We start from the raw sequence: 25,474 nt of genomic DNA, 5'->3' as shown, positions 1-25,474 counted from the left end.
CGCCTCCTCACACACAGTTCCGGAGATCTCAGGTAAGCTGCATTCACAGCCTGCAGAGAGGGAGCTGACACCTGGTGAGAGAGAACAGGGCAGCTGACAGGACAGGGATTAAGGTGGGGGAAGGGGGGATGGCAAGAGTGTTAGTCACAAAACAGGAGAGAAGTAGCGTGCACACAGCAGGGATCACATAACCTTCCCCCATATATCTCTTCTGTGATCTCCCATAGACCAGCCCACTGCTCTCCTGAAATACTCTGTGCTGCAGTCACCCTGCTCCTTCCCCTATATATCTCCCTCTGTGACTCTGGAGGTGACTGTCTCTCCCAATGGGTGCTGTCTCTCTCCCCTTGTGTGCTCTCCATCCCCCTGTGCCTGTTCGCTCTCGCTCCTATGCACTCCTCTCCCCTTGCATGTCTTTCCCCATTGCACACAGCTCAGTGCTTGCGATAACAGGAGCTGTGGGGGTCATGCTGTCGCATGTCAGCGTGACCCCCACAGCTGTCACTGTCACCTGCGGTAATGCTACCGCCGGTACTGTCGGTCACAGCACTGCAGGATCATGCTGGCAGATGTCAGTGTGATTCCGCAGCTGACTGTGACCTACAGCGGTGACCTGCGGTAAAAAAGCAGGCGCAGACCGATGAGACTACTGCTCCCATTGGGCTATGTCTGATGGGAGAGTAGTATCATCTGCCGCTACCTGTGCTCACAGTTTAAAAAAAAAAAAAAATTACATTACATACACATTCACATAAAAAAAAAATATATAAATATGCTCACGGTGGTGCAGTGATCCACTGCAGGGGGCGATCTCATCCTGTCAGTCTATCGCCGGCTGTCTTTGAGAGCAGTCAAATCACTGATGTGACTGCTCTCAAAGTGATCAGGATCGTCGTGGGACATTATGGATTATCTTCTCAGCAGGCAGGTGAGGAATATTTGTGGTTAATTTTATTTTTGTTGCAGGAGACGAGGAATTCGGCGATTATGCGTTCAGTAAGTATAGTTTAATTAAGATTAAGAAAGGACTTTATTCGGGCTGTGTCTTTATTTACAATACAACTATAGGATTAGTAATGGATAGGTGTCTCATATACGCCTCTCCATTACTAAGCTGTGGGTTTGATGTCACCTGACAATAGAAAGGTGACATCAACCCCACAAATATGAAACCAACTTGCCACCGCTACAGGGCAAGTGGGAAGAGCCGGGCAAAGTGCCAGAAAAGACACATCTAATAGATGCGCCATTTCTGGGGCGGCTGAGAGCTGATGATTTTTAGCCTTGGGGGGGCAATATCCATGGCCCCTTCCTAGGCTATTAATATCCTGCAGCTGTTTGCATAACCTTTGCTGGTTATTATAGGGGGACCCCACGTAATTTATTTTGTTTGGGGTCCCCCATTTTAATAGCCAGTAAAGGCTAAGTATACAGTTGTGTGTGTGTCAGCGCGTGAGCGTCAGCGTGCGCACACTCCCCACATTGACCAGCACACTGCTTTCCTGAAATACTCTGCTCCCTCCACCGTATATCTCTCTATGACCCCCCCATAGACCAGCACACTGCCATATGGATCACACATAATGCTGCCATATCTATTTATCACATAATACTCCCATAAAAAACACACATTATACCGCCATATATATTTATTACATAATACTGCCATATAGATCACACATGATGCCACCATATATATTTTTTACATATTAAAGTCATATAGACTACACTTGGTGCGAACAAGTATTGTGTGATCTGTATTATGGCATTATGTGTGATCTATATGACAGTATTATATGTGATCTTTATGGTGGTATTATGTTTGATCAGTATGGTGGAATAATGTAAAAAAAATATATGACTATTATATGATAACTATATTGTGAGATTGTGTGATCTATGTGGCATTATTATGTGGCAATTATATGGTGGTTTTATGTGTGATCTACATGGTGTTGTGTGTGATCTTATATAACAGTATTATGTGTGATCTATATGGCAGTATTATGTGAGAAGTATATGGCGGTATTATATGAGAACACTGTGGCGGTATGTGTGATCTATATGATGGTATGAGAACTATATGGCACCAATATGTGTGATCTATATGGCAGTATTATGTGAGAACTATATGATGTTTATAGCCTAGGAAGGGGTTAATACCCTTGGATCTTCCCAGGCTATGAATATCAGCCCGCAGCTGTATATTTAGCCTTTAATGTCTATTAAAAAAGGGGGACCCCCCAAAAAACAACGTGGGGTCCCCCTATAATTAATAACCAGACAGGCTATGCAGACAGCTGCGGGCTGATGTTAATAGCCTAAGAAGGGGCCATGGATATTGCACCCACCCCCTTCCCCAGCTACAAACACCAGCTCAAAGCCACCCCTGAAATGGCGCATCTCTAAGATGCGCCAATTCCGGCACTTAGCCTCTCTCTTCCCACTACCCTGTAGAGGTGTCATATGGGTAATATTTGTGGGGTTAATGTTACCTTTATATTGTAAGGTGACATCAAGCCGGCTTAGTAATGGAGAGGTGTCAATAAGACACCTATCCATTACTAATCCTATAGTTGTTAAGTGGTTAAATAAACACACAGCCAGAATAAAGTATTTTAATGAAATAAAACACTACACACGTTCATCTTTATTAGTCAGCTAACTGTGCAACGCCCTCAGTCTCCTGATAAAAAAACACACACGCAGATACACACGGACACCCGCACACAGACACGCACATATTCACAGTTCACAGTCTCCACCCACACACTTCCTCCTCCGCAGCGTTTATCGCACGCAACTCCGCAGCAAAACCTCAGATTTTTACACCTGCAGTTTTGCTGCGGATTTGCCTGACCCAATGGTAGTCAATGGGTGCAGAAACGCTGCAGATCCGCAAAAAGAATTGACGTGCTGCGGAAAATAAAACCCTGCAAATCTGCGCGTATTTTTCCGCAGCATGTGCACAACAATTCTCAATTTCCCATTGACTAACATTGGTTGTGCGCTACACTGCGGGTTTTATGCAATTCCGCGCATCCAAAAACGCTGCGGAAACGCATCAAAATCATCAGAGTGTCTCACCCCTGCTATTCCATGTGTATCTCTCTCCATCACACTCCATATGTCTCTCATCATACTACATGTCTCTCTCCTCTTCACGCTCCATGTGTCTCACCCCTGCTGTTCCATGTGTATCTCTCTCCACATCATGCTCCATATGTGTCTCACTCATCATTTTACATGTCTTACTCATCATTCCACATGTCTCTCTCCCATCAGTCTTTCTCAGCCATACCAATGTATCTCTCCCCTCCCTCCACATTGCCTGGTCATTCGCTGCAGACCTGGATCTCCTTCTTATCTTACTGAGGGATGAGTCACAGACAGCTCTGCTCAGATAATGCTGCTCCATACACACCACATGTCTTCACTCTACCTCCAGTCCACCATGCTGCTGAGCCCACTGTGTTCTGCTCTTTTGTAAACTCTGTAGCTGTGTTTCTGATGCAGTAACTGCTTGTGATAGCAGATCACATGGCAGTCACACACAAAATGGCTCTGCCCTGTGATGCTGCTCTTCATTCTGCCCCAGGGATACTAGACCACCCAAAAGGGAGGGAAATGGTGATGTCAGCAGTTACTGCCCCAATTTTCCAGCTAACAGTAAAGCTGGTAAGTCTTACTATAAGGCTGCTTGAGGTCTAAAACGGAAAATGACCCCTAGTGGTCAATATATATATTTGTTAGAAAATCTATAATATGTTTCATATAGAAATGTTTGCAAACAGTGCAAACATTGCATTAATACATTTTATTTACTATTTTAAGCTTAATTTCACAAAAAAACAAACTACAAAAAAACTGGTGGCACCTTCCCTTTAATGACTGAGGCAGGAGCACACTTATTTACAAGACATTTGTACATGAGGTGGATGGAAAGGGGCTCACACTCAACTTTTCAAAATCCATTTTTTGGGCAGGACCATATACATCAAAATCCATACCATAAAATAACAATTAACAGTAAACCCACTTGCAAATATTGGATGGAACAGCTTTCATCCAAGACACAAGACAATCCAAGACAACAAAAAATACATCTGCAGTCAACCTCTGAGATACATTCAGACAGTGAAGAAGGGAAAACTACGCCTGTTATCAATGAGGAATACATTGCTACAAGGATACCATCCATGGTAATAGATGAACAGATTGACAGAGCCACAAGAATCACAAGGAGAAGCCTCCTGGGCTACAAAAGGAGGAAAACAGCAGGGTACAACCCCCATATGAGCATGGGAAAATAATGTTATGGCTAACACTATACAAAGTTATCATTTTTTTTATTATACTGGCATAGAAATGCGATTAGCCATCGAAAGACAGTGTGCTCTTTTTTTTTTTTGGGGGGGGGGGGAGACTTACTGTCTAAATGGGCCAGTGATCAGGAACTTGTGCTCAAACACTCGTTCTGCCAAATATCGACCTATATCAAAGAGCTTTTTACTCAGTTTGTAAGTGAACTACATTGATGTCTATTATTTTTGTGTCTTTTAATAATGCATTAACAAAACTAATTGCTATGTGTTTTCTAGATTCTCCCCTGCCGAGAGTTCCATCAGTCATTGATGATATTGTTAATTCTACTCCAGAACTGAAGCTACAGATAGAAGCTTCTGAAGCAAGGTTAGAGTTTTTATTAACAGATGTTATATTTTGCTATTGTGTTGATGGAAATTTATTGGAAATTGAACACTGTTTCAGAGAAGATAATCTTTCAATTCTTATTCTCTATTCATTCCTAATGCAAGAGTGTTACAAACTTTTTTTTATTTTAATTAACATTATGTGTTAATGGAGTTGTCACCATTTTTATACTTGATGATAAATCTTTAAGATAGGTTATCAGTTTCAGATCAGTTCGGGTGTGACATCTGGCAACCCCACCACTTAGCTGTTCCCGGTGTTGGCGGTGACAGAATGTGATCCGTTGCAGAGCTTCATCAATGATATAGATACTGCAGATCCACTTCTGTTCATTCAAGTAGGGGCAGATGTGCAGTCATCTGATTGTAAACTAATCTGAGGGTAGTCCATCAATATGCAAAAGAGTTGACAACCCCTTTAAATTAGTTGGGATTCCTAATTCTCGGCGTCCTTGTAAATACCAAGCCCATACACAGCTGTATAAAGTATATTCTTCAAATGCATGTTCTCCAGAATGGTCTTGGTATTTGTTTATTTAGGTTGTTATCTGTGTGACCGATAAATATAGACTTAGGGTATGTGCACACGATGCAGACTTGGTGCAGAATTTTCTGCACAAAATCTGCACAAAATCTGCATCTTCTGGCAGAAAACGCAGCTGACAATTCCTGCGTTTTTTATGCGTTTTTTATGCGTTTTTTATGCGTTTTTTGCAGTGCAGTTTTGGTGCAGTTTTGTAGTGCGTTTTTTGTGCGTTTTTTATGCTGATTTGTCATCTTTTTTTAAAGCTAAATAAAGAGAAATAAAGTTTTAAAATATATATATATATTTACATGATGTCATTTCCTAGTCCAACCTCTTTTCAATCTCAATCAAATTTCACAACGTGCGTCGGTACGTCGGCCCGACGCATAGCGACGGACCCCTACCGACGCAAGTGTGAAAGAAGCCTTTATGAGCGTTGAATTAAAAAAAAAAAAAAAAAAAAAAAAAAACGGAAAAAAACGGCGTGGGCTCCCGCGCAATTTTCTGCGCCAGAGGGGGAAAGCCAACGGCTGGGGGCCAATATTTGTAGCCTGCTATGAATATCAGCCCGCAGCTGTCTGCGTAGCCTTTACTGGCTATTAAAAGAGGGGGACCCCCCAAAAAAAAATGATGTGGGGTCCCCCTATATTTTATAGCCAGAAAGGCTACGCAGCCTGCTGCGGGCTGATATTCATAAGCCTAGAGAGGGGCCATGGATATTGCCCCCCCCAGCTACAACTACCAGCCTGCAGCCACACCAGAAATGGTGCATCTCTAAGATGCGCCAAATCTGGCGCTTAGCCTCTCTCTTCCCACTCCCGTGTAGCGGTGGGTAATAAGGGGCTAATGTCACCTTGACATTGTAAGGTGACGTTAACCCCAGTTAATAATGGAGAGGCATCTATAAGACGCCTCTCCATTATTAACCCCAAATTACTGAACACAAAAAAAAGACACAGGAAAAAGTATTTTAATATTCTAAATTTTACCATACTTACAAATCCCTTGATGATCTGTAGTCTTTTCCGACGTAGTCCATTAATATCAAGTGTCCCACGACGATCTGCCATGGAGAACAGCCACACCAGGAGATGTGACTGCTCTCCATGGCTAAAGCTAAAGCTCCTGCAGTGTGCCTGCGCATGCGCGCGAGTTTACCGGAGTTCAATGAACTCCGGGACTCTCGCTTTACGACACTGCTGCGTGAGAGATTTCACGGCAGTTCAATTGCCGTAAAGTGAGCTCCCGGAGTTCATTTAACTCCAGGAAACGAACGGGCAGCTCCGATACACTGCAGGAGCGATTAACTCCTGCAGTGTATCACCGGAGGACGTCGTGGGACAACCTATACTATGGATTACGACGGAAAAGATTTAATTTTTTTTTTATTATTATTTTGGGACAAGGATGATCGTGGATGGTGGCCTTCAGGGACTTATTTGGTGAGTATGTACTACATGTTATATGTGTGTTTGTGTTTTTAACCCATTGTAATCAGTCGCCTGACGATAGGACAACTCTCCCATCATCACATTTCGATGGGAGAAGTAGTCCCACCCGACGAATGACTACAATGAGTCACTACTGACAGACAGACACACACACAGACAGAGACACACACACACACACAGACACTATACATACCATTTTTTCCCTTACGACTCCATTTTCGCTACACTCCGCCCACACACTTCCTCCACATCACTGACGTCACTTCCTTCTGCTGCGGTTTTGACACCCAAATCCGCATAAAATCTGCAGATGGTATTTACATCTGCAGTTTTTATGCGGATTTGACCCACAAAATGGGAGTCAATGGGTGCATAAACGCTGCAGAACTGCAGAAAAGAAGTGACATGCACTTCTTTGAAATCTGCAGCGTTTCTGCACGGATTTTTCTGCACAGCTTTTTTTTTCACATTGATTTACATTGTACTGTAAATCACAGTGCAGTTCTGCAGCGTTTCTGCTGCAGAAAAAAAACGCTGCACGCTGCAGAACTGCACTAAATCTGCATGGTGTGCACATAGCCTTAATCTGGATGTGTACTGGATTCTGGGCCCAAAATGTTTTATTATGGTCTATGCTGGAGAAACAGGACAGAAACTGAAAGGGAGGATGAGGTCATATGGCCAAATAGTCAATGACAAAAAAATGCCTGTATTTGTAAACTAACATTTTTGTACCCAAGGACAAAATGCAAGATCTGACAATTGTTACATCACAATGCATCTTAAAATCCCACAGTGGTGACCAGAGATACTCAGAATACAAATTTTGGACAGGTTTAGCCACAGTTATCACAAGACTGAAGATAAATGCAAAATGGTGGTGGTTGCTATGAAAAATCCTCAGAATGCTGCTCTTTTCCCAATGACTTGTGTATGTTCTTATTTGCATACTCTGCTTTAGTTGTAGTATTTAATATACAAACATTTCTGTGATTTTGTGCCCCCACTCCAGTACGCCAAAAGGTATTTCTGATCTAGAAGAGGAAGCACCTGACCGGAACAATGATTCACTTTTTGCTGAGATGTTTGGAACCAGTCCAGAGTTTATTGCAGATGTCGATGAGGGTGCTGACTTACAAGGTATTCTGTCTTGTCTTATCAGGGCGTTGCTAGAAATTGTAATCATTATTTTTGTGGCAAATATCATCAAATAAGTTGCCCCATCACAAACAAGTAGATGTATAGGTAGCACAATAACATGTTTGTGTTATTCCATCAAAAATAATTACCATACTGTGACCCGGGCGCTAGGCCTCCACGAGCATGTTGGTCAGATGGACAGGCCCTTGTAATAATGTTCCCAATCCTGGCCCCATTTGGTAATAATGTCCTCTGTCCTGGCCCCTTCGTGAAATAATGTTCCTCATACCAGCCTCTTCGTGTAGTAATGTCTTCCATCCTGGCTTCCAACCTGTGATAATGTCCTCTGTTCTGTCTCTTTCCTGTAATACTGTCCCCTGTCTTGTAATAACTTATGATGTATCATGTCTTGGATAGATACATAATTTATTGTCCCTTTCCTGAAATAATGCCCCCCACCCTGGCAGCCAACCTGTAATAATGACCTCCCATTTTGTAATAATGCCTACTATCCAGCATCTTTTCATAATGTTTCTCATCCTGGCCCCCATTCTTTTAATGATGTCTCCCGTCCTGTTTAAATGTCTCCTATCCTGTAATAATTACCCCTTGTCTTTGCCCCTTTGGTAATAATGCCCTGTCCTGACGCTCTTTTCCAATCTATTTAAAAAAAAGGAAACCATTCTTCTTGCCTTCCCTGCTCCCACTGCGAGCAGCGTCCTCTTCCTGCGCCACAGCTGGATGGGCCATACATGGCAGTGACTTCAACCGAAGCCCTGACGGGCAAGCAGACATCAAGCGCTGGCTTGTGATAGGTTGGCGACCTGCATAGCTGTTGTGGTAGCTCTCTGTGCTGCATTACATTTCCGTTAACTGTGTGTCCGAGATACTGAAAATGGCGCCAACTTTGGCGGGCTTACTGACTACACAGCCCGGGCATGGTTGATCACTCTGCAACCGCAATGATTACACCCCTGCCTTAAATGGTTTCTAACTCCATAAATTGGCAAACTGATACTCAATATAATGACGCTATATAGGACACTGACAGGAGGGGACCTCTGTGTTTATTTACCTTGTTGTAGCTTTGTTGCAATATTAAGGGACATCCTGTCCGTCACACAAGCCACATACACAACCCTTCTACAATGGACTCCTGCTTCCTACACAGTTATACAGAAGACACATACAGGTCCTTCTCAAAAAATTAGCATATAGTGTTAAATTTCATTATTTACCATAATGTAATGATTACAATTAAACTTTCATATATTATAGATTCATTATCCACCAACTGAAATTTGTCAGGTCTTTCATTGTTTTAATACTGATGATTTTGGCATACAACTCCTGATAACCCAAAAAACCTGTCTCAATAAATTAGCATATCAAGAAAAGGTTCTCTAAATGACCTATTACCCTAATCTTCTGAATCAACTAATTAACTCTAAACACATGCAAAAGATACCTGAGGCTTTTAAAAACTCCCTGCCTGGTTCATTACTCAAAACCCCCAACATGGGTAAGACTAGCGACCTGACAGATGTCAAGAAGGCCATCATTGACACCCTCAAGCAAGAGGGTAAGACCCAGAAAGAAATTTCTCAACAAATAGGCTGTTCCCAGAGTGCTGTATCAAGGCACCTCAATGGTAAGTCTGTTGGAAGGAAACAATGTGGCAGAAAACGCTGTACAACGAGAAGAGGTGACCGGAACCTGAGGAAGCAGTGGACTGAGTCTGGTGTGGAAACATCTAGAGCCACCGTGCACAGGAGTGTGCAGGAAATGGGCTACAGGTGCCGCATTCCCCAGGTAAAGCCACTTTTGAACCATAAACAGCGGCAGAAGCGCCTGACCTGGGCTACAGAGAAGCAGCACTGGACTGTTGCTAAGTGGTCCCAAGTACTTTTTTCTGATGAAAGCAAATTTTGCATGTCATTCGGAAATCAAGGTGCCAGAGTCTGGAGGAAGACTGGGGAGAAGGAAATGCCAAAATGCCTGAAGTCCAGTGTCAAGTACCCACAGTCAGTGATGGTGTGGGGTGCCATGTCAGCTGCTGGTGTTGGTCCACTGTGTTTCATCAAGGGCAGGGTCAATGCAGCTAGCTATCAGGAGATTTTGGAGCACTTCATGCTTCCATCGGCTGAAATGCTTTATGGAGATGAAGATTTCATTTTTCAGCACGACCTGGCACCTGCTCACAGTGCCAAAACCACTGGTAAATGGTTTACTGACCATGGTATTACTGTGCTCAATTGGCCTGCCCACTCTCCTGACCTGAACCCCATAGAGAATCTGTGGGATATTGTGAAGAGAAAGTTGAGACGCAAGACCCAACACTCTGGATGAGCTTAAGGCCGCTATTGAAGCATCCTGGGCCTCCATAACATCTCAGCAGTGTCACAGGCTGATTGCCTCCATGCCACGCCGCATTGAAGCAGTCATTTCTGCCAAAGGATTCCCAACCAAGTATTGAGTGCATAACTGAACATTATTATTTGATGGTTTTTTTGTTTGGTATTAAAAAACACTTTTATTTGATTGGTCGGGTGAAATATGCTAATTTATTGAGACAGGTTTTTTGGGTTATCAGGAGTTGTATGCCAAAATCATCAGTATTAAAACAATAAAAGACCTGACAAATTTCAGTTGGTGGATAATGATTCTATAGTATATGAAAGTTTAATTGTAATCATTACATTATGGTAAATAATGAAATTTAACACTATATGCTAATTTTTTGAGAAGGACCTGTACTGCTCGCATACGGCAGCCATACTGCACACAAGTGATCACACATGGTGGAGGCACAACATGTGCGTTCACACCCCCATTGGACACAGCAGTGTGCTGTCTGTTTCTTAATTGTATTGGAGAAAACTATAAGATGCCGGCACCTTGTGTAATATGCTTGGGGCGAGGACGCTACAAGAAGCTGCACACCGTATGTAAGTAATATATGTCAATGTGTCCCACACATGTGGAAGGGACCTTCTATTGCTGCTGCCCAATGAAGAACTACTCTCCGAATCAAACTCCAAATAAAGAATATTTTACTGCACAGCCATTTCTTCAATGCATCTTCCTTTTCCTGCTGACTTGGGTATCTTCCAGCGCTCCAAGGTGGTTTTCCATAATAATACTTTTGTTTCTTAAACGCACTGACCCATGGCTACATTGAGCCACACACAATTTGTTGTAAAATAACTGATCCATGTGTCCGATCCGTGAGTCTCAGTGTCCTATTCTCATCTGTTCTGCCATTAAAGTCTATGGGGATCCGTATGAAACTGTATGAAAAGTGGAAGACATAACTGTGTACTGCAATGTTTCATCCAGTGCTAATAGTCGATGGATAGTTGACGCTCAATGGTTTCACTCCTTTCAGGTTATAAAAATGGATGAGAGCAAAAAAAAAACAGATAAAACATGAGAACAAATATGGTCCTTTTTTGATAGGTATAATAGCTGGAACATACGGGTGAAGGTAGCCATGTGCCAGTGACACGTGCTGCTCACACCATATATACAAACACATGTCTCCATAGCCCTGTGTATAACACATGTAGACTTCCCACCGTTGCCACTTTCCATTTGCAGTTATTAAAGTGATGGTCCAGGTAACATAGTAACATGGTTAAGAAAACCACTAGATGGCAGCAGAGTCACTGTCATCCAAAAAGAAGCTAACCAAAAATTAAATAGATTTAAAATCAATTTATTGAAAATAACATATCGAACAAAAAATTTTAAATAAATACATAAAAAAGCTACAACATATCCTCAGGATAGTACCTCATGGGGGGAAGTGGGAAGCACAATACAGACAAAGTCCAAAAGGACAGATGGATATAAATATATATATATATATAGAGAGAGAGAGAGAGAGAGAGAGAGAGAGAGCGCACCTACCCACCTATGGTCCTAAATGGGCCTATAAACCTTTAGGTGCAAATAGCATCCATACTAGGAAAAATATTAACAGGTCCCAGATACATAGGCAGACTGAAGTCTCCGTTCCTACCCACTCCCCATATGCCTATGATAAAACCAAGTGACACATGGCATGAAGAGAGGAAAGGTATACAGAAGTGCTCACCGAATGAAGAGATGGATAAAGTGCGTCCTCCCACGTCTCCTACCCAGCGCTGGACTTTTGGACTTTGTCTGTATTGTGCTTCCCACTTCCCCCCATGAGGTACTATCCTGAGGATATGTTGTAGCTTTTTTATGTATTTATTTAAAATTTTTTGTTCGATATGTTATTTTCAATAAATTGATTTTAAATCTATTTAATTTTTGGTTAGCTTCTTTTTGGATGACAGTGACTCTGCTGCCATCTAGTGGTTTTCTTATGTATTTCGGAAGTGCCATATGGTTTCTATGGTTGGACTTGTTGGTAATAATATTAACATAGTTAGTAAGGCCGAAAAAAGACATTTGTCCATCCAGTTCAGCCTATATTACATCATAATAAATCCCCAGATCTACGTCCTTCTACAGAACCTAATAATTGTATGATACAATATTGTTCTGCTCCAGGAAGTCATCCAGGCCTCTCTTGATCCCCTCGACTGAGTTCGCCATCACCACCTCCTCAGGCAAGGAATTCCAGATTTTCACTGCCCTAACAGTAAAGAATCCTCTTCTATGTTGGTGGAAAAACCTTCTCTCCTCCAGACGCAAAGAATGCCCCCTGGTGCCCGTCACCTTCCTTGGTATAAACAAATCCTCATCGAGATATTTGTATTGTCCCCTTATATACTTATACATGGTTATTAGATCGCCCCTCAGTGGTCTTTTTTCTAGACTAAATAATCCTAATTTCGCTAATCTATCTGAGTATTGTAGTTCTCCCATCCCCTTTATTAATTTTGTTGCCCTCCTTTGTACTCTCTCTAGTTCCATTATATCCTTCCTGAGCACCGGTGCCCAAAACTGGACACAGTACTCCATGTGCGGTCTAACTAGGGATTTGTACAGAGGCAGTATAATGCTCTCAATCATGTGTATCCAGACCCCTTTTAATGCACCCCATGATCCTGTTTGCCTTGGCAGCTGCTGCCTGGCACTGGCTGCTCCAGGTAAGTTTATCATTAACTAGGATCCCCAAGTCCTTCTCCCTGTCAGATTTACCCAGTGGTTTCCCATTCAGTGTGTAATGGTGATATTGATTCCTTCTTCCCATGTGTATAACCTTACATTTATCATTGTTAAACCTCATCTGCCACCTTTCAGTCCAAGTTTCCAACTTATCCAGATCCATCTGTAGCAGAATACTATCTTCTCTTGTATTAACTGCTTTACATAGTTTTGTATCATCTGCAAATATCAATATTTTACTGTGTAAACCTTCTACCAGATCATTAATGAATATGTTGAAGAGAATAGGTCCCAATACCGACCCCTGCGGTACCCCACTGGTCACAGCGACCCAGTTAGAGAATATACCATTTATAACCACCCTCTGCTTTCTATCACTAAGCCAGTTACTTACCCATTTGCACACATTTTTCCCCCAGACCAAGCATTCTCATTTTGTGTACCAACCTCTTGTGCGGCACTGTATCAACCACTTTGGAAAAATCGAGATATACCACGTCCAATGACTCACCGTGGTCCAGCCTATAGCTTACCTCTTCATAAAAACTGATTAAATTGGTTTGACAGGAGTGATTCCTCATAAACCCATGCTGATATGGAGTTAAACAGTTATTCTCATTGAGATAATCCAGAATAACATCCTTCAGAAACCCTTCAAATATTTTACCAACAGTAGAGGTTAGACTTACTGGCCTATAATTTCCAGGTTCACTTTTAGAGCCCTTTTTGAATATTGGCACCACATTTGCTATTCGCCAGTCCTGCGGAACAGACCCCGTCGCTATAGAGTCCCTAAAAATAAGAAATAATGGCTTATCTATTACATTACTTAGTTCTCTTAGTACTCGTGGGTGTATGCCATCCGGACCCGGAGATTTATCTATTTTAATCTTATTTAGCCGGTTTCACACCTCTTCTTGGGTTAGATTGGTGACCCTTAATATAGGGTTTTCATTGTTTCTTGGGATTTCACCTAGCATTTCAATTTCCACCGTGAATACCGTGTAGAAGAAGGTGTTTAATACGTTAGCTTTTTCCTCGTCATCTACAACCATTCTTTCCTCGCTATTTTTTAAGGGGCCTACATTTTCAGTTTTTATTCTTTTACTATTGATATAGTTGAAGAACAGTTTGGGATTAGTTTTACTCTCCTTAGCAATGTGCTTCTCTGTTTCCTTTTTGGCAGCTTTAATTAGTTTTTTAGGTAAAGTATTTTTCTCCCTATAGTTTTTTAGAGCTTCAGTGGTGCCATCCTGCTTTAGTAGTGCAAATGCTTTCTTTTTACTGTTAATTGCCTGTCTTACTTCTTTGTTTAGCCACATTGGGTTTTTCCTATTTCTAGTCCTTTTATTCCCACAAGGTATAAACCGCTTACAGTGCCTATTTAGGATGTTCTTAAACATTTTCCATTTATTATCTGTATTCTTATTTCTGAGGATATTGTCCCAGTCTACCAGATTAAGGGCATCTCTAAGCTGGTCAAACTTTGCCTTCCTAAAGTTCAGTGTTTTTGTGACTCCCTGACAAGTCCCCCTAGTGAAAGACAGGTGAAACTGTACAATATTGTGGTCGCTATTTCCTAGATGCCCGACCACCTGCAGATTTGTTATTCTGTCAGGTCTATTAGATAGTATTAGGTCTAAAAGTGCTGCTCCTCTGGTTGGATTCTGCACCAATTGTGAAAGATAATTTTTCTTGGTTATTAGCAGAAACCTGTTGCCTTTATGGGTTTCACAGGTTTCTGTTTCCCAGTTAATATCCGGATAGTTAAAGTCCCCCATAACCAGGACCTCATGGGTTGCAGCTTAATCTATCTGCTTTAGAAGGTGTTCATATAATACATGGAGATATAGCACACAGACCGCTCCATGTCTCCCATCCAGTCTGGGATTACAGGGCAGTTTCTGCTGCAGCCATTCTCCAGGGGCCCATGCTCCTGACCACACTGCTGGATCTTGCAGATCATTGTGATGGATGAATCTGTCAGAGCCTGTGAGTGATAGACCAGCCATTCATAAAAGGGCAGTATTGGTCATCTTGTTATCTTACATGTATTGTGGAAACGTCTTCTACATCTGGACTGTCCAATAATAGACTTCCCACGAGCTGTTGTACACCTTATTTGCACCCATTCTATTTTCTTCTCTAAGGGTACTGTCACACAGTGCAATTTTGATCGCTACGACGGTACGATTCGTGACGTTCTAGGGATATCGTTACAATATCGCAGTGTCTGACACGCAGCAGCGATCAGGGACCCTGCTGAGAATCGTACGTCATAGCAGATCGTATGGAACTTTCTTTCGTCGCTTGATCACCCGCTGACCTCGCTGGATCGTTGTGTGTGTGACAGCGATCCAGCGATGTGTTCGCTTGTAACCAGGGTAAACATCGGGTAACTAAGCGCAGGGCCGCGCTTAGTAACCCGATGTTTACCCTGGTTACCAGCGTAAACGTAAAAAAAACAAACAGTACATACTCACATTCCGGTGTCTGTCCTCCGGCGTCTCAGCTTCTCTGCACTGTGAGCGCTGGCCAGCCGGAAAGCGAGCACAGCGGTGACGTCTGACGTCACCGCTGTGCTTTCCGGTCGCTGTGCATAACACAGTGCAGAGAAGCTGAGACGCCGGAGGACAGACACCGGAATGTAAGTATGTACTGTTTGTTTTTTTAACGTTTACCCTGGTAACCAGGGTAAACATCGGGTTACTAAGCGCGGCCCTGCGCTTAGTTACCCGATATTTACCCTGGTTACCCGGGGACTTCGGCATTGCTCCAGCGCCGTGATTGCAAAGTGTGACCGCAGTCTACGACGCTGGAGCGATAATCGTACGACGCTGCGACGTCACTGATCGTGCCGTCGTAGCGACGAAAATTGCACTGTGTGACAGTACCCTAACAGTCCTTCACCTTAATATATCCTGCTGAGGCAGGAGGGCTCAGCCACACATAGAAGTCTCCATGTTGTAAGATGAGACACCACAACATCTTCCCCTCCTGCTCTTCTTCTCTTTCTCCTCCCACTTGCCAGGACTGGGTGAGTCACACAGTGGGTCGCAGCTCCTGTGAGGTTTCATGCCCACCTGATGTGATCTTTGTTTGATGCTGCCATCTGCTGGATACACTAATTCTGTCTGACCTAAAACCAAGAAAAATATTTAGAATTGAGAGTCCTCAGTGGTTGATACCTTTTAATGGCTGACTGAAAAGATGGTAACAAATTGCAAGCTTTCGAGACTACACAGGTCTCTTCATCAGGCATAGACTAATACAAATTCTGAAGAATCACATATTTACGCACAACATAGCACAGAAAAAAAAAAAACATGGATAAGACATGTGACATGAAGCAGAATTACCATGAGTGATAAACCGTTATGTCCATAAATATTACCAAGTACCAAGATATAACGTATATCTTTCCTGTACTAAATCCAAGAAAGCATTTTTGCGGTCATACTGCCTGCTGACGGTAATCCCAAAGACTGCGGCAGGGCCCGGCAAACTGGCTGCTCAGGTGCTAGGTCCACTCAGCAGCCTGAGTAATACCATCAATAATCTCAGGCAAAAAGACAAGAAAAGGAAATGCTAAAAAACTACAGATTCCCATAAAATCACTGTTAACCTTAAAGAAAAAAAATCTTTAGTGGCCAACTATTTTTTTTTCTGTTTGTGCCTCACCACATTTTAGCATCCAGAACTGCAAATAATTATTTTTTTTAAACTGAGGAGCCAGTATGAGGCTTTGTTTTATGTGGGAGTTACACCGGACTCAAGTTAATCTGCAGTTTGACTTTAGCTATTAGATTTTCATGTATGGTGAATTATACATAGAGTGGATATTGTTTGGGTACAATTTTGTGGTCCTGGGTTATTCACGTAAATCGCTTATTTATGTCACACATAATCAAACGTACTCAATCTTACATAAGTTCAATTTGAAAGAGGTACCCTGGACCACTAGTACTCAAAATAATCAGCTAAATGTCCTGAGTAATATTTGCCCCAAAAATTATCAACTCTATTTGTAGTTCAGAAGTTATTCACATAAATCGCTTATTTATGTTGCACATAATCAAACATACTCAATCATACATAAGTAGTGATGATCGAACATGCTCGCCACTACTCGTTACTCGCCCGAGTATCACTATGCTCGGTGTACTCGGCGAGCACCGAGCATTTCCGGGATTATTCGGCGGTAACTGGTGTTTACACCCAGCGTTTTTGGCAGACTTTGGAGACCCTATCACGGTGCAGGGATTGTCTGCCAAGCCATGAAACGCCGCAGCCATTTTTGTTGTGGTCGTGCAGTGATTGGCTTGGCCGCACACCATCATCCCGAGTATAAGAGACCTGGTGCCGCCCTGCTCACCGCATTCATCTCCGGATTCAGCGAGAGTAGGGAGAGCTGCTACAGAGATAGGGTCAGAATCATGGTTTTTTGAGTAAGGCTACTTTCACACTAGCGTTAACTGTAAACCGTCTCAAAACGTCTTTTTTGCCGAAAAAACGGATGCGTCAAAAAAGTGAAAAACGGTGACAAACGTATGCCACGCATCCAGCATTTCGACGGATACGTCGCAAATCTGCTAAACGTTTCCGTCGAAAATACTGGATGCGTTGCATACGTTGCATCCGTTTTTACCATCCGTTGCATCCGTTTTTCCGACGGATCCGTTTTTAAAATGGGAGGTTCCCAAATTTGATTGCCTACTGGAAAATATGGAAAACTATATAGTTACTGTTTTTACAGCCCATCTTTGAGGGTTTTAGTTTTGTGGCAGCGATGGAAGGTGTTCTTGTGAGGATTGCTAGTTTGGTTACCGACGTTATCTTTGAGACGAATCGCCTGGATATCATAGTGCGGGAGAAGGAGGCGGCAGCGGAAAAGGCGTAGGATGCTTCTGCAGCAACGGAGACGACTGTGGATTCATCCGATTAATGAACTACGGAAGACCAGGGGTGTCCAGTCCACTCTGTACCTGGAGTTGCGGCACAATCCACACAAATTCTACAACTACGTGCGGATGAGGATGGAAAATTTTGACTTTTTGCTTGCAAAAATGGAGGATGTCATCCGAACACAGGACACAAGGATGAGGCTTGCCATCACACCGGCGGAGCGGCTGATGGTGACCCTGCGGTAAGCCTCTTTTTTTTATTTCATTGCTGATATTGAATGTTATATTACATGCTGCAGACAATACTGCGCTGACATATTGCGCACTATTTTCTGCAGCATGTAATTTAGGTTTTCTTGGCGGCCATTCCACTGCTTTTTTTTCTATCATTGGTCATTTTTAATGTTATATTACATGCTGCAGACAATACTGCGCTGACATATTGCGCACTATTTTCTGCAGCATGTAATTTTGGTTTTCTTGGCGGCCATTCCACTGCTATTTTTTTTTTATTTAACAGTGCCATATTGAAACTTGTTGGTCTGTGCAATTTTTTTCTAAAATTTTTCTTTTTATTTATTTATTTTTTAAAAGTTTCCTAGCTACGGGTGAATCTATGACTTCGCTCCATTACCAATTCAGGCTGGGCATTTCCACTATTTCAGGAATAGTGAATGACACATGTCGGGCTATTTGGACCACTTTGCAACCAGAGTATATCCCCCAACCATCCATGGAAATCTGGTTGAGAAGTGCCGAACAGTTTCAGCAATTTTGCAATTTCCCAAATTGTGTGGGTGCAGTTGACGGGAAACATATAAGGATTGCGAAACCGGCAGGAACAGGATCGGAGTACTATAATTATAAGAAGTATTTCTCCATCGTTCTTATGGCTATTGCAGACGCCAACTGCAAGTTCCTTGCCGTGGACATAGGAGCGTATGGACGGTCCAACGATTCGCAAGTTTTTAAAAACTCACCAATGGGTCGTTGCCTTTATGGAGAGACCTACGATTTCAGCCAGACCACTGCCAGGAACAAGTGAACCAGCCATGGAATATGTTTGTGTAGGTGATGAAGCCTTTCAACTGTCGCCGCACCTACTGAAACCGTATAGTAGCCGGAACTTAACCCATACCAAACGGGTCTTTAATTACCGGCTTACTAGAGCACGAAGAGTAGTGGAGTGTTCTTTTGGCATATTGACGGCGAAGTGGCGAGTTCTGCTGACGGCTATCAAACTGAAAACCACAACTATAGACGAGGTAGTTAAAGCCTGTGTGGTGCTCCACAACTTTGTCCTTTCAAAGGAGCCCGTTTCCTTGGATGACGAAGAGTTGGAGACCACCTTGTGGGACTACCGCAGCAGCTCGGTTCGCTCTACAGGTTCTGTTACAAGGATGAGGGACCAGTTTGCCGATTATTTTGTGTCACCGGTCGGGCGGATCCCATGGCAAGACATGATTGTGTAACCTGTTTTCCATGTGTTTGTTTATGTGAAAAATGTGTTTCTTCAGAAAAAAAAAAAAAGGAAAAAAAAAATACAAAAAAAGTTTTCTTGCTAGTAAAACCAATATTTTATACCTTTCACACGTCTGGTGTTTATTTTTATTTTACCTTTGTTATTAGTTACCATATAACCTTAATAAATCCACACACACACAGAGTAGAATTTTAATCAAACTGAATTTTATTTGAACTCTTTTTTCAATATTTTTTTTTTTTTTTACCAAAATATTTTTTATGTTCAATTTTTTTTAAAAAACATTTTCAAAGTTTTGGATTAAAAATAACTTTTTTACATATATTTACAAATCTTGAAAGTGGGGGGTGGAGATACGAGGGGAGGAGGGGCTGGAAGGTTGGACCACGTCGATAGGTGGAGAAACCCTACTTGTTTGGGGTGCAGTAGAAGGGGGGGTAAAACCAGGAGGCTGACCAGAGGGGGATGGTGTTGGGGTAGGGGGAATACTTACTGGGGAAGGGAAGCTGGGCAAGGAAGAAAACAGTGGGGAAGGAATTTGGTTTTGGGGCCGGGATGGGTATGGGGACTGGGTTGGGTAGTGGGACTGGGTTGGGTAATGGGGCTGGCGTGGGGTTTGTGGCTGGGTTTGGTAATGGTGCTGGTGTGGGGATTGGGGCTGGGTTTGGTAATGGGGCTGGTGTGGGGATTGGGGCTGGGTTTGGTAATGGGGCTGGTGTGGGGATTGGGGCTGGGTTTGGTAATGGGGGGTATGGTGTGGAAATGGGGCCTGGGGTTGGGCATGGTGTGGAAATGGGGCCTGGGGTAGAATTGTAGTGGATGTGTGGGGAGGTGTGTGGGTCGATTGGGGCTCGTTAATGGCCTGCAGTAGAGCATTATGGCAGGTATTCATTACCCGCATCTGTTGCTCAAAAGAAAGCTTCTCCATGCTCCTGAGCATGGATTGAAAAAAAAGATTGGCCGGATCTGGACTTACAGCTGAATGCAGCCTATCCAAGCGACTGCTGGTTTCCTGGCTTGTTTCACTGATGCGTGATTGCACCATGTTGAAACCAGCAGTCACTTGCTCTACCAAAATTTTGAAAGAGCCTTGGAAGGATGCATTCAGGTGTAAGAACTCAGGAGCATAGCTCCTTTCCTGACCCCTCTGTCGCTGCCGCCAAGAACCTAATGGTGGTCTAGAGGTGGCAGGATCAGAGGGGTGGGGTAAAGGGAACGCTAACTGTTCAGCATCAGATGCGAGCAATGAAGGCTGCAATAATGCTCCACTGCTTGGGGCGGATGAAGTGGAGGGGACAGAGGGGTCAGATGAGGGGACATAGGGGTCAGAGGAGGGGTCAGTGGTGTGGGGCCTACCGACGTGGCCCTCAGTGGCGGACTCAGGAGGGATCGCTCCAGAGGGCGCAGAAGAAGATGCAGGCGCACGGTGGCTGTAGAAGGTGCTGTGAAAGAAAGAACAAAAGAAATTAATACATTGATATGAAAAAGCCCTGACTGAAAGCAAACTAAGTAGACAGCTTAACATGGTTATTAGTGGACTGTAGAATACTTACACTCTACTCAGCATTGTTCGCCTCAGGAAGGAGAGGGCAGGGCCGTGTTTATATTTGCTCCTCTTCCTTCCTGCAGAGCCACTCGGGGCCTGCATCTCCTCGTTAAATTCCCTCTTAAAGCGATGCCTCAGTGACCGCCACCGCTTCCTAACCTTTCCACCTGTGAAGACAAGAATAAAAAGAAAAAAAAAATTGGTAAATGCAATACATTACAGTCAGCTCAAAACATCACTGGAAAGTGAATACTTACCTAGTTTGCTCAGCTGCTGAGGATGAAGGCTCTCCCACCTTGGAAATAGGTTGTGACACACTTCGTCCCAGAGCCGGCGGGAGACACTGGTATCGGAATGCTTGCGGTCAGCCATGTTCCACAGCGGCTCCCGCTCGTGAACCTCCTCGATGAGACAATCGATGTCAATGTCGTCATCGTCGTCTTCGGCGGGAGCACGCTGTGAAGCCTGTGCAAAAAAAAAAGAAGCAAAACAAACAAATTAGTACACTGAAACACTAAAATACCAATAGAATCCCCCTCCCAACAAAAAAAACTCACTGATGGCCGACCGCGGCGACGATTCCGCCGACTCTGGGAGCGTCCGGGAGAACCTTCAGCGGCAGCAGCAGGAGCAGCAGCAGCAGCAGGAGACTGAAATAAAGGAAACAAATTCTCAGTAATGTAGGCATATATTTTCTGTGTTTAGTTATGTATGAAAATCTGTTTTGTGTATGGTGCAGTGTGATGTGCGAAGCAACTGTTTCACCACTACTTACACTTGGTTCCTCCTCCACTTGCATCTCTCCACCCGTCTCGCCCCCTTCTGACAGCTCCTCATCTGATTCAGCTTCCTGTTGAAACATAATTTATGCATGTAGTGATCCACAAAAATGTAAATTTAAAAAAAACAAAAACAAAAAAAAAAATTGTGTTAAGTGACCGATACACGCTGTTGCTGTGGAGGAGGGCTGTCAGAAGAGGACATTGTTGCTGTGTCTTGCTGTGGTCTTGGTCCTGGTGGGCAAGGCAGGCAGCGGCTGTGGTCTTGGTCCTGGTGGGCAAGGCAGGCAGCGGCTGTGGTCCTGGTGGGCAAGGCAGGCAGCGGCTGTGGTCCTGGTGGGCAAGGCAGGCAGCGGCTGTGGTCCTGGTGGGCTGTAAGTTAAAAAGACACTTGCAATCTGCTCTACACATTGAAGTAGCAGATTGGGGGTCTTCAAAACTTACTTTTAACAATTGTTGGTCCTGGTCCTGGTGGGCAAGGCAGGCAGCGGCTGTGGTCCTGGTGGGCAAGGCAGGCAGCGGCTGTGGTCCTGGTGGGCAAGGCAGGCAGCGGCTGTTATCCTGGTGGGCAAGGCAGGCAGCGGCTGTGGTCCTGGTGGGCTGTAAGTTAAAAAGACACTTGCAATCTGCTCTACACATTGAAGTTGCAGATTGGGGGTCTTCAAAACTTACTTTTCAAGATTTGTGGCTGTGGTCCTGGTGGGCTTGCCTGGTGGGCTGGTCCTGGTATTGGAACACAGGCGGGTGCTATGGACCTGGTCCCTGGTGTATCTATAATAAGTATAATGGATTTATAGTTAGACCACCCCCTAAACTAGGTAATGTTTTAATAAACACCCTGCTAATGATGTGAGAAAAGTTCATTAAATGTGAAGACCAAAACCCCAAAACAGGTGCACGGTATACCATTCATTTCCATGTTCCCCAAAAAATATTTTTAAATGTGAACCCACCATGTAAACATATATTTACCCCATTCTATTTTCAAAAATCACCTCCCCCAAAAAACCTTTAAGTGTAACCTTTATTAAAAAAAGAGCCCGCAACCAACTCTGTATTGCATGTGTAACCATTGGTACATACACCAGTTTTAAATTTACCTTTATGAAATGATACTACAGACAATTTAAAAAAAAAAGATTTTATTACTTTTTTTTATTTATTTATTTTTTTTCTTATCACAATTAGGAGCTGAAATGCTCTTTATTTTAAATACAAGCACGGTACATCAACTGTGAATGGTTTCAACAGTAATAATAAAATCAACACTTTGAAATAGAAAAAAAAAAAAAAAAAAAACACGCTCACACGTTCAAACCACAAGCTGCAGACCACTATACTTTGCAAAAATACATCCGATTACAAAAAAAAAAAACACATTTAAACCACATGCTGCACAGACCACTATACTTAAGGTACCTTCACACGAAACGACGTTGCAGTGATAGCGACAACGATACCGATCGCTGCAGCGTCGCTGTTTGATCGCTGGAGAGCTGTCACACAGACCGCTCTCCAGCGACCAACGATGCCGAGGTCCCCGGGTAACCAGGGTAAACATTGGGTTGCTAAGCGCAGGGTCACGCTTAGTAACCCGATGTTTACCTTGGTTACCAGCGTAAAATGTAAAAAAAAAAAAAAACAGTACATACTTACATTCGCGTCCCCCGGCGTCCGCTTCCTGCACTGACTGACTGACTGAGCGCCGGCAGTAACAGGGCACAGCGGTGACGTCACCGCTGTGCTGTGCTTTCACTTTCACTTTGCGGCGCTCAGTCAGTGTGGGAAGCAGACGGCGGGGGATGCGAATGTAAGTATGTACTGTTTGTTTTTTTTACATTTTACACTGGTAACCAGGGTAAACATCGGGTTACTAAGCGCGGCCCTGTGCTTAGTAACCCGATGTTTACCCTGGTTACCAGTGTAAAATATCGCTGGTATCGTTGCTTTTGCTGTCAAACACAACGATACACGGCGATCGGACGACCAAATAAAGTTCTGAACTTTATTCAGCGACCAGCGACATCACAGCAGGATCCTGATCGCTGCTGCGTGTCAAACTAAACGATGTCGCTAGCCAGGACGCTGCAACGTCACGGATCGCTAGCGATATCGTTACAAAGTCGTTTCGTGTGAAGGTACCTTTAGTAAACACATCAGGATAAGGCAATTAACCAATTAAGGCATGGACAAATGCACATGCAATCAACAAGATGCGCACTAACATGCTTGGTATGTGTCCACGGTCAGGACTGCATCAGGATTTGGTCCGGATTTTCCAGCAGTTTTTGTAATCCAAAACCAGAAGTGTAACAATTTAGGAAAAGTATAATAAAAAAAAAAAAAAAAACATGCACCACTTCAGCATTTTACACCCACTCCTGGTTTTGGCTTACAAATACTGATGAAAAATCCTGACCAAATGGTGATGAAATCCTGAACGTGGACACATACCCTCCCACATGAACAGGCATAAGATTGGCAAAGGCATAATAAGGTGCAGGCACATTAAGACATACTTACAAAAGCACACAGCCGTACAAAAAAAAACAAAAAAACACACGCACGCACATAAGCTTTATGCAAATACACATGTACAACAAAGGCAGAAAGGTGAACCCAATCAGAAGACGCATACACACACACACACACACACACATTTTTACACACACACGTAAAAAAGGCTGACAATCCTCCGGCTGGAGCTGCAGGTCTTCACAGTGGCTGGCATCAGGGTGGATCTGGACTCTAGCATGGCACTGGCTGTTGCAGGACGATGGCAGGCCTCTGGTTCTCTTCAGGTTTTAAGCTCTTGCTGTAGTCAGTACCTCATACACACAGAAATGCACAGGCACACAGATGCACACAAAAATTGCAATACTCACACTGGCTCTATGGTGGCTGGAGTCTTGTGGCTGGAGTCCTGTGGCTGGCTCCTGTGGCAGGCTGGGGTCTTGTGGCTAGCTGGGGTCTTGTGGCTGGCTGGGGTCTTGCTGGCAGTCTCTTCTGTCCTCTGGGTCTTGCAGGCATATGTGGGGTTGAAGGCCCAGGCCAGGTTTATATAGATTTGGGGGTGTCTGGCCAATTGGCAACAAAATCCTGTTTCTGAGCATGCTCAGTTTAAAAAAAACGTATTGCAGCGCTGTATTGCGTCGTACGATGTGTCCCGACGCATCAGTCGCTCATAGGCTTCCATTGCAGCCAACGACGTATGCCGCTGGATGCGTCGCGACACGTTTTTTTAGGCGGAGACAAAAAACTTTACAATCAACGTTTTTTGCCGACGACATGTCACCAAATTTCGACGCAATACGTCGCCAATACAAGTCTATGGGGAAAAAACGCATCCAGCAAAAACTTTTGCTGGATACGTTTTTTTATGAAAAAAGACGTTTTGAGACGTAATGCAGTTAACGCTAGTGTGAAAGTAGCCTTAGTGTAAGTCTGCATCTCTTAAATTCACAACCCCTCAGAAATCAAAAGTCCTTTTTAGGGCTAATTCGTGGGTCCCGATATTTCAGCGCTAGGTAGGCAGGGCACAGCATATCCACATCAGTGCAAGGCCTGCAGGCACTGTATGTGCGTCCATTGCTCCCACTGCCCACTGCATCTCTCCCAAAGCTCCATAACTGTCTGCTGCTGCTGCAGCTTCTTTGCTATATAGCTAGTTGCATTTTTTTTTCCAAAAATTCACCCCCAAAAAACAAAAAAAACCTGCCTGTTCTGTCAGACTGAGGCCTGTTGAAAAATCATAGTTTGTCAGGCATACGTAGCATAGTTGTGTGCGCTAGCCTTGTGCCACTTGTGTGTGTGTTTTAAAGTCACCAAAA

The 25,474-nt window shown here is 43.5% G+C and overlaps 1 protein-coding gene across 5 annotated transcripts in view; it reads left to right on the top strand.

The window, feature by feature from the left end:
* The window catches only part of LOC143764762 (C-Jun-amino-terminal kinase-interacting protein 4-like), a 951,487-nt gene that overhangs the window by 242,080 nt on the left and 683,933 nt on the right, over positions 1–25,474 (top strand). For all 5 annotated transcript variants that reach the window (XM_077250696.1, XM_077250698.1, XM_077250699.1 and 2 more), the window contains exons 7-8: positions 4,602–4,692; positions 7,702–7,829. In XM_077250696.1, the coding sequence (XP_077106811.1) occupies positions 4,602–4,692; positions 7,702–7,829 (219 nt within the window). The remainder of the gene's footprint in view (positions 1–4,601; positions 4,693–7,701; positions 7,830–25,474) is intronic.

Source organism: Ranitomeya variabilis, chromosome 4, assembly GCF_051348905.1.
Source record: "Ranitomeya variabilis isolate aRanVar5 chromosome 4, aRanVar5.hap1, whole genome shotgun sequence".
Classification (NCBI taxonomy): Eukaryota; Metazoa; Chordata; class Amphibia; order Anura; family Dendrobatidae; genus Ranitomeya; species Ranitomeya variabilis.
This window is presented reverse-complemented; position numbering and strand designations above follow the sequence as displayed.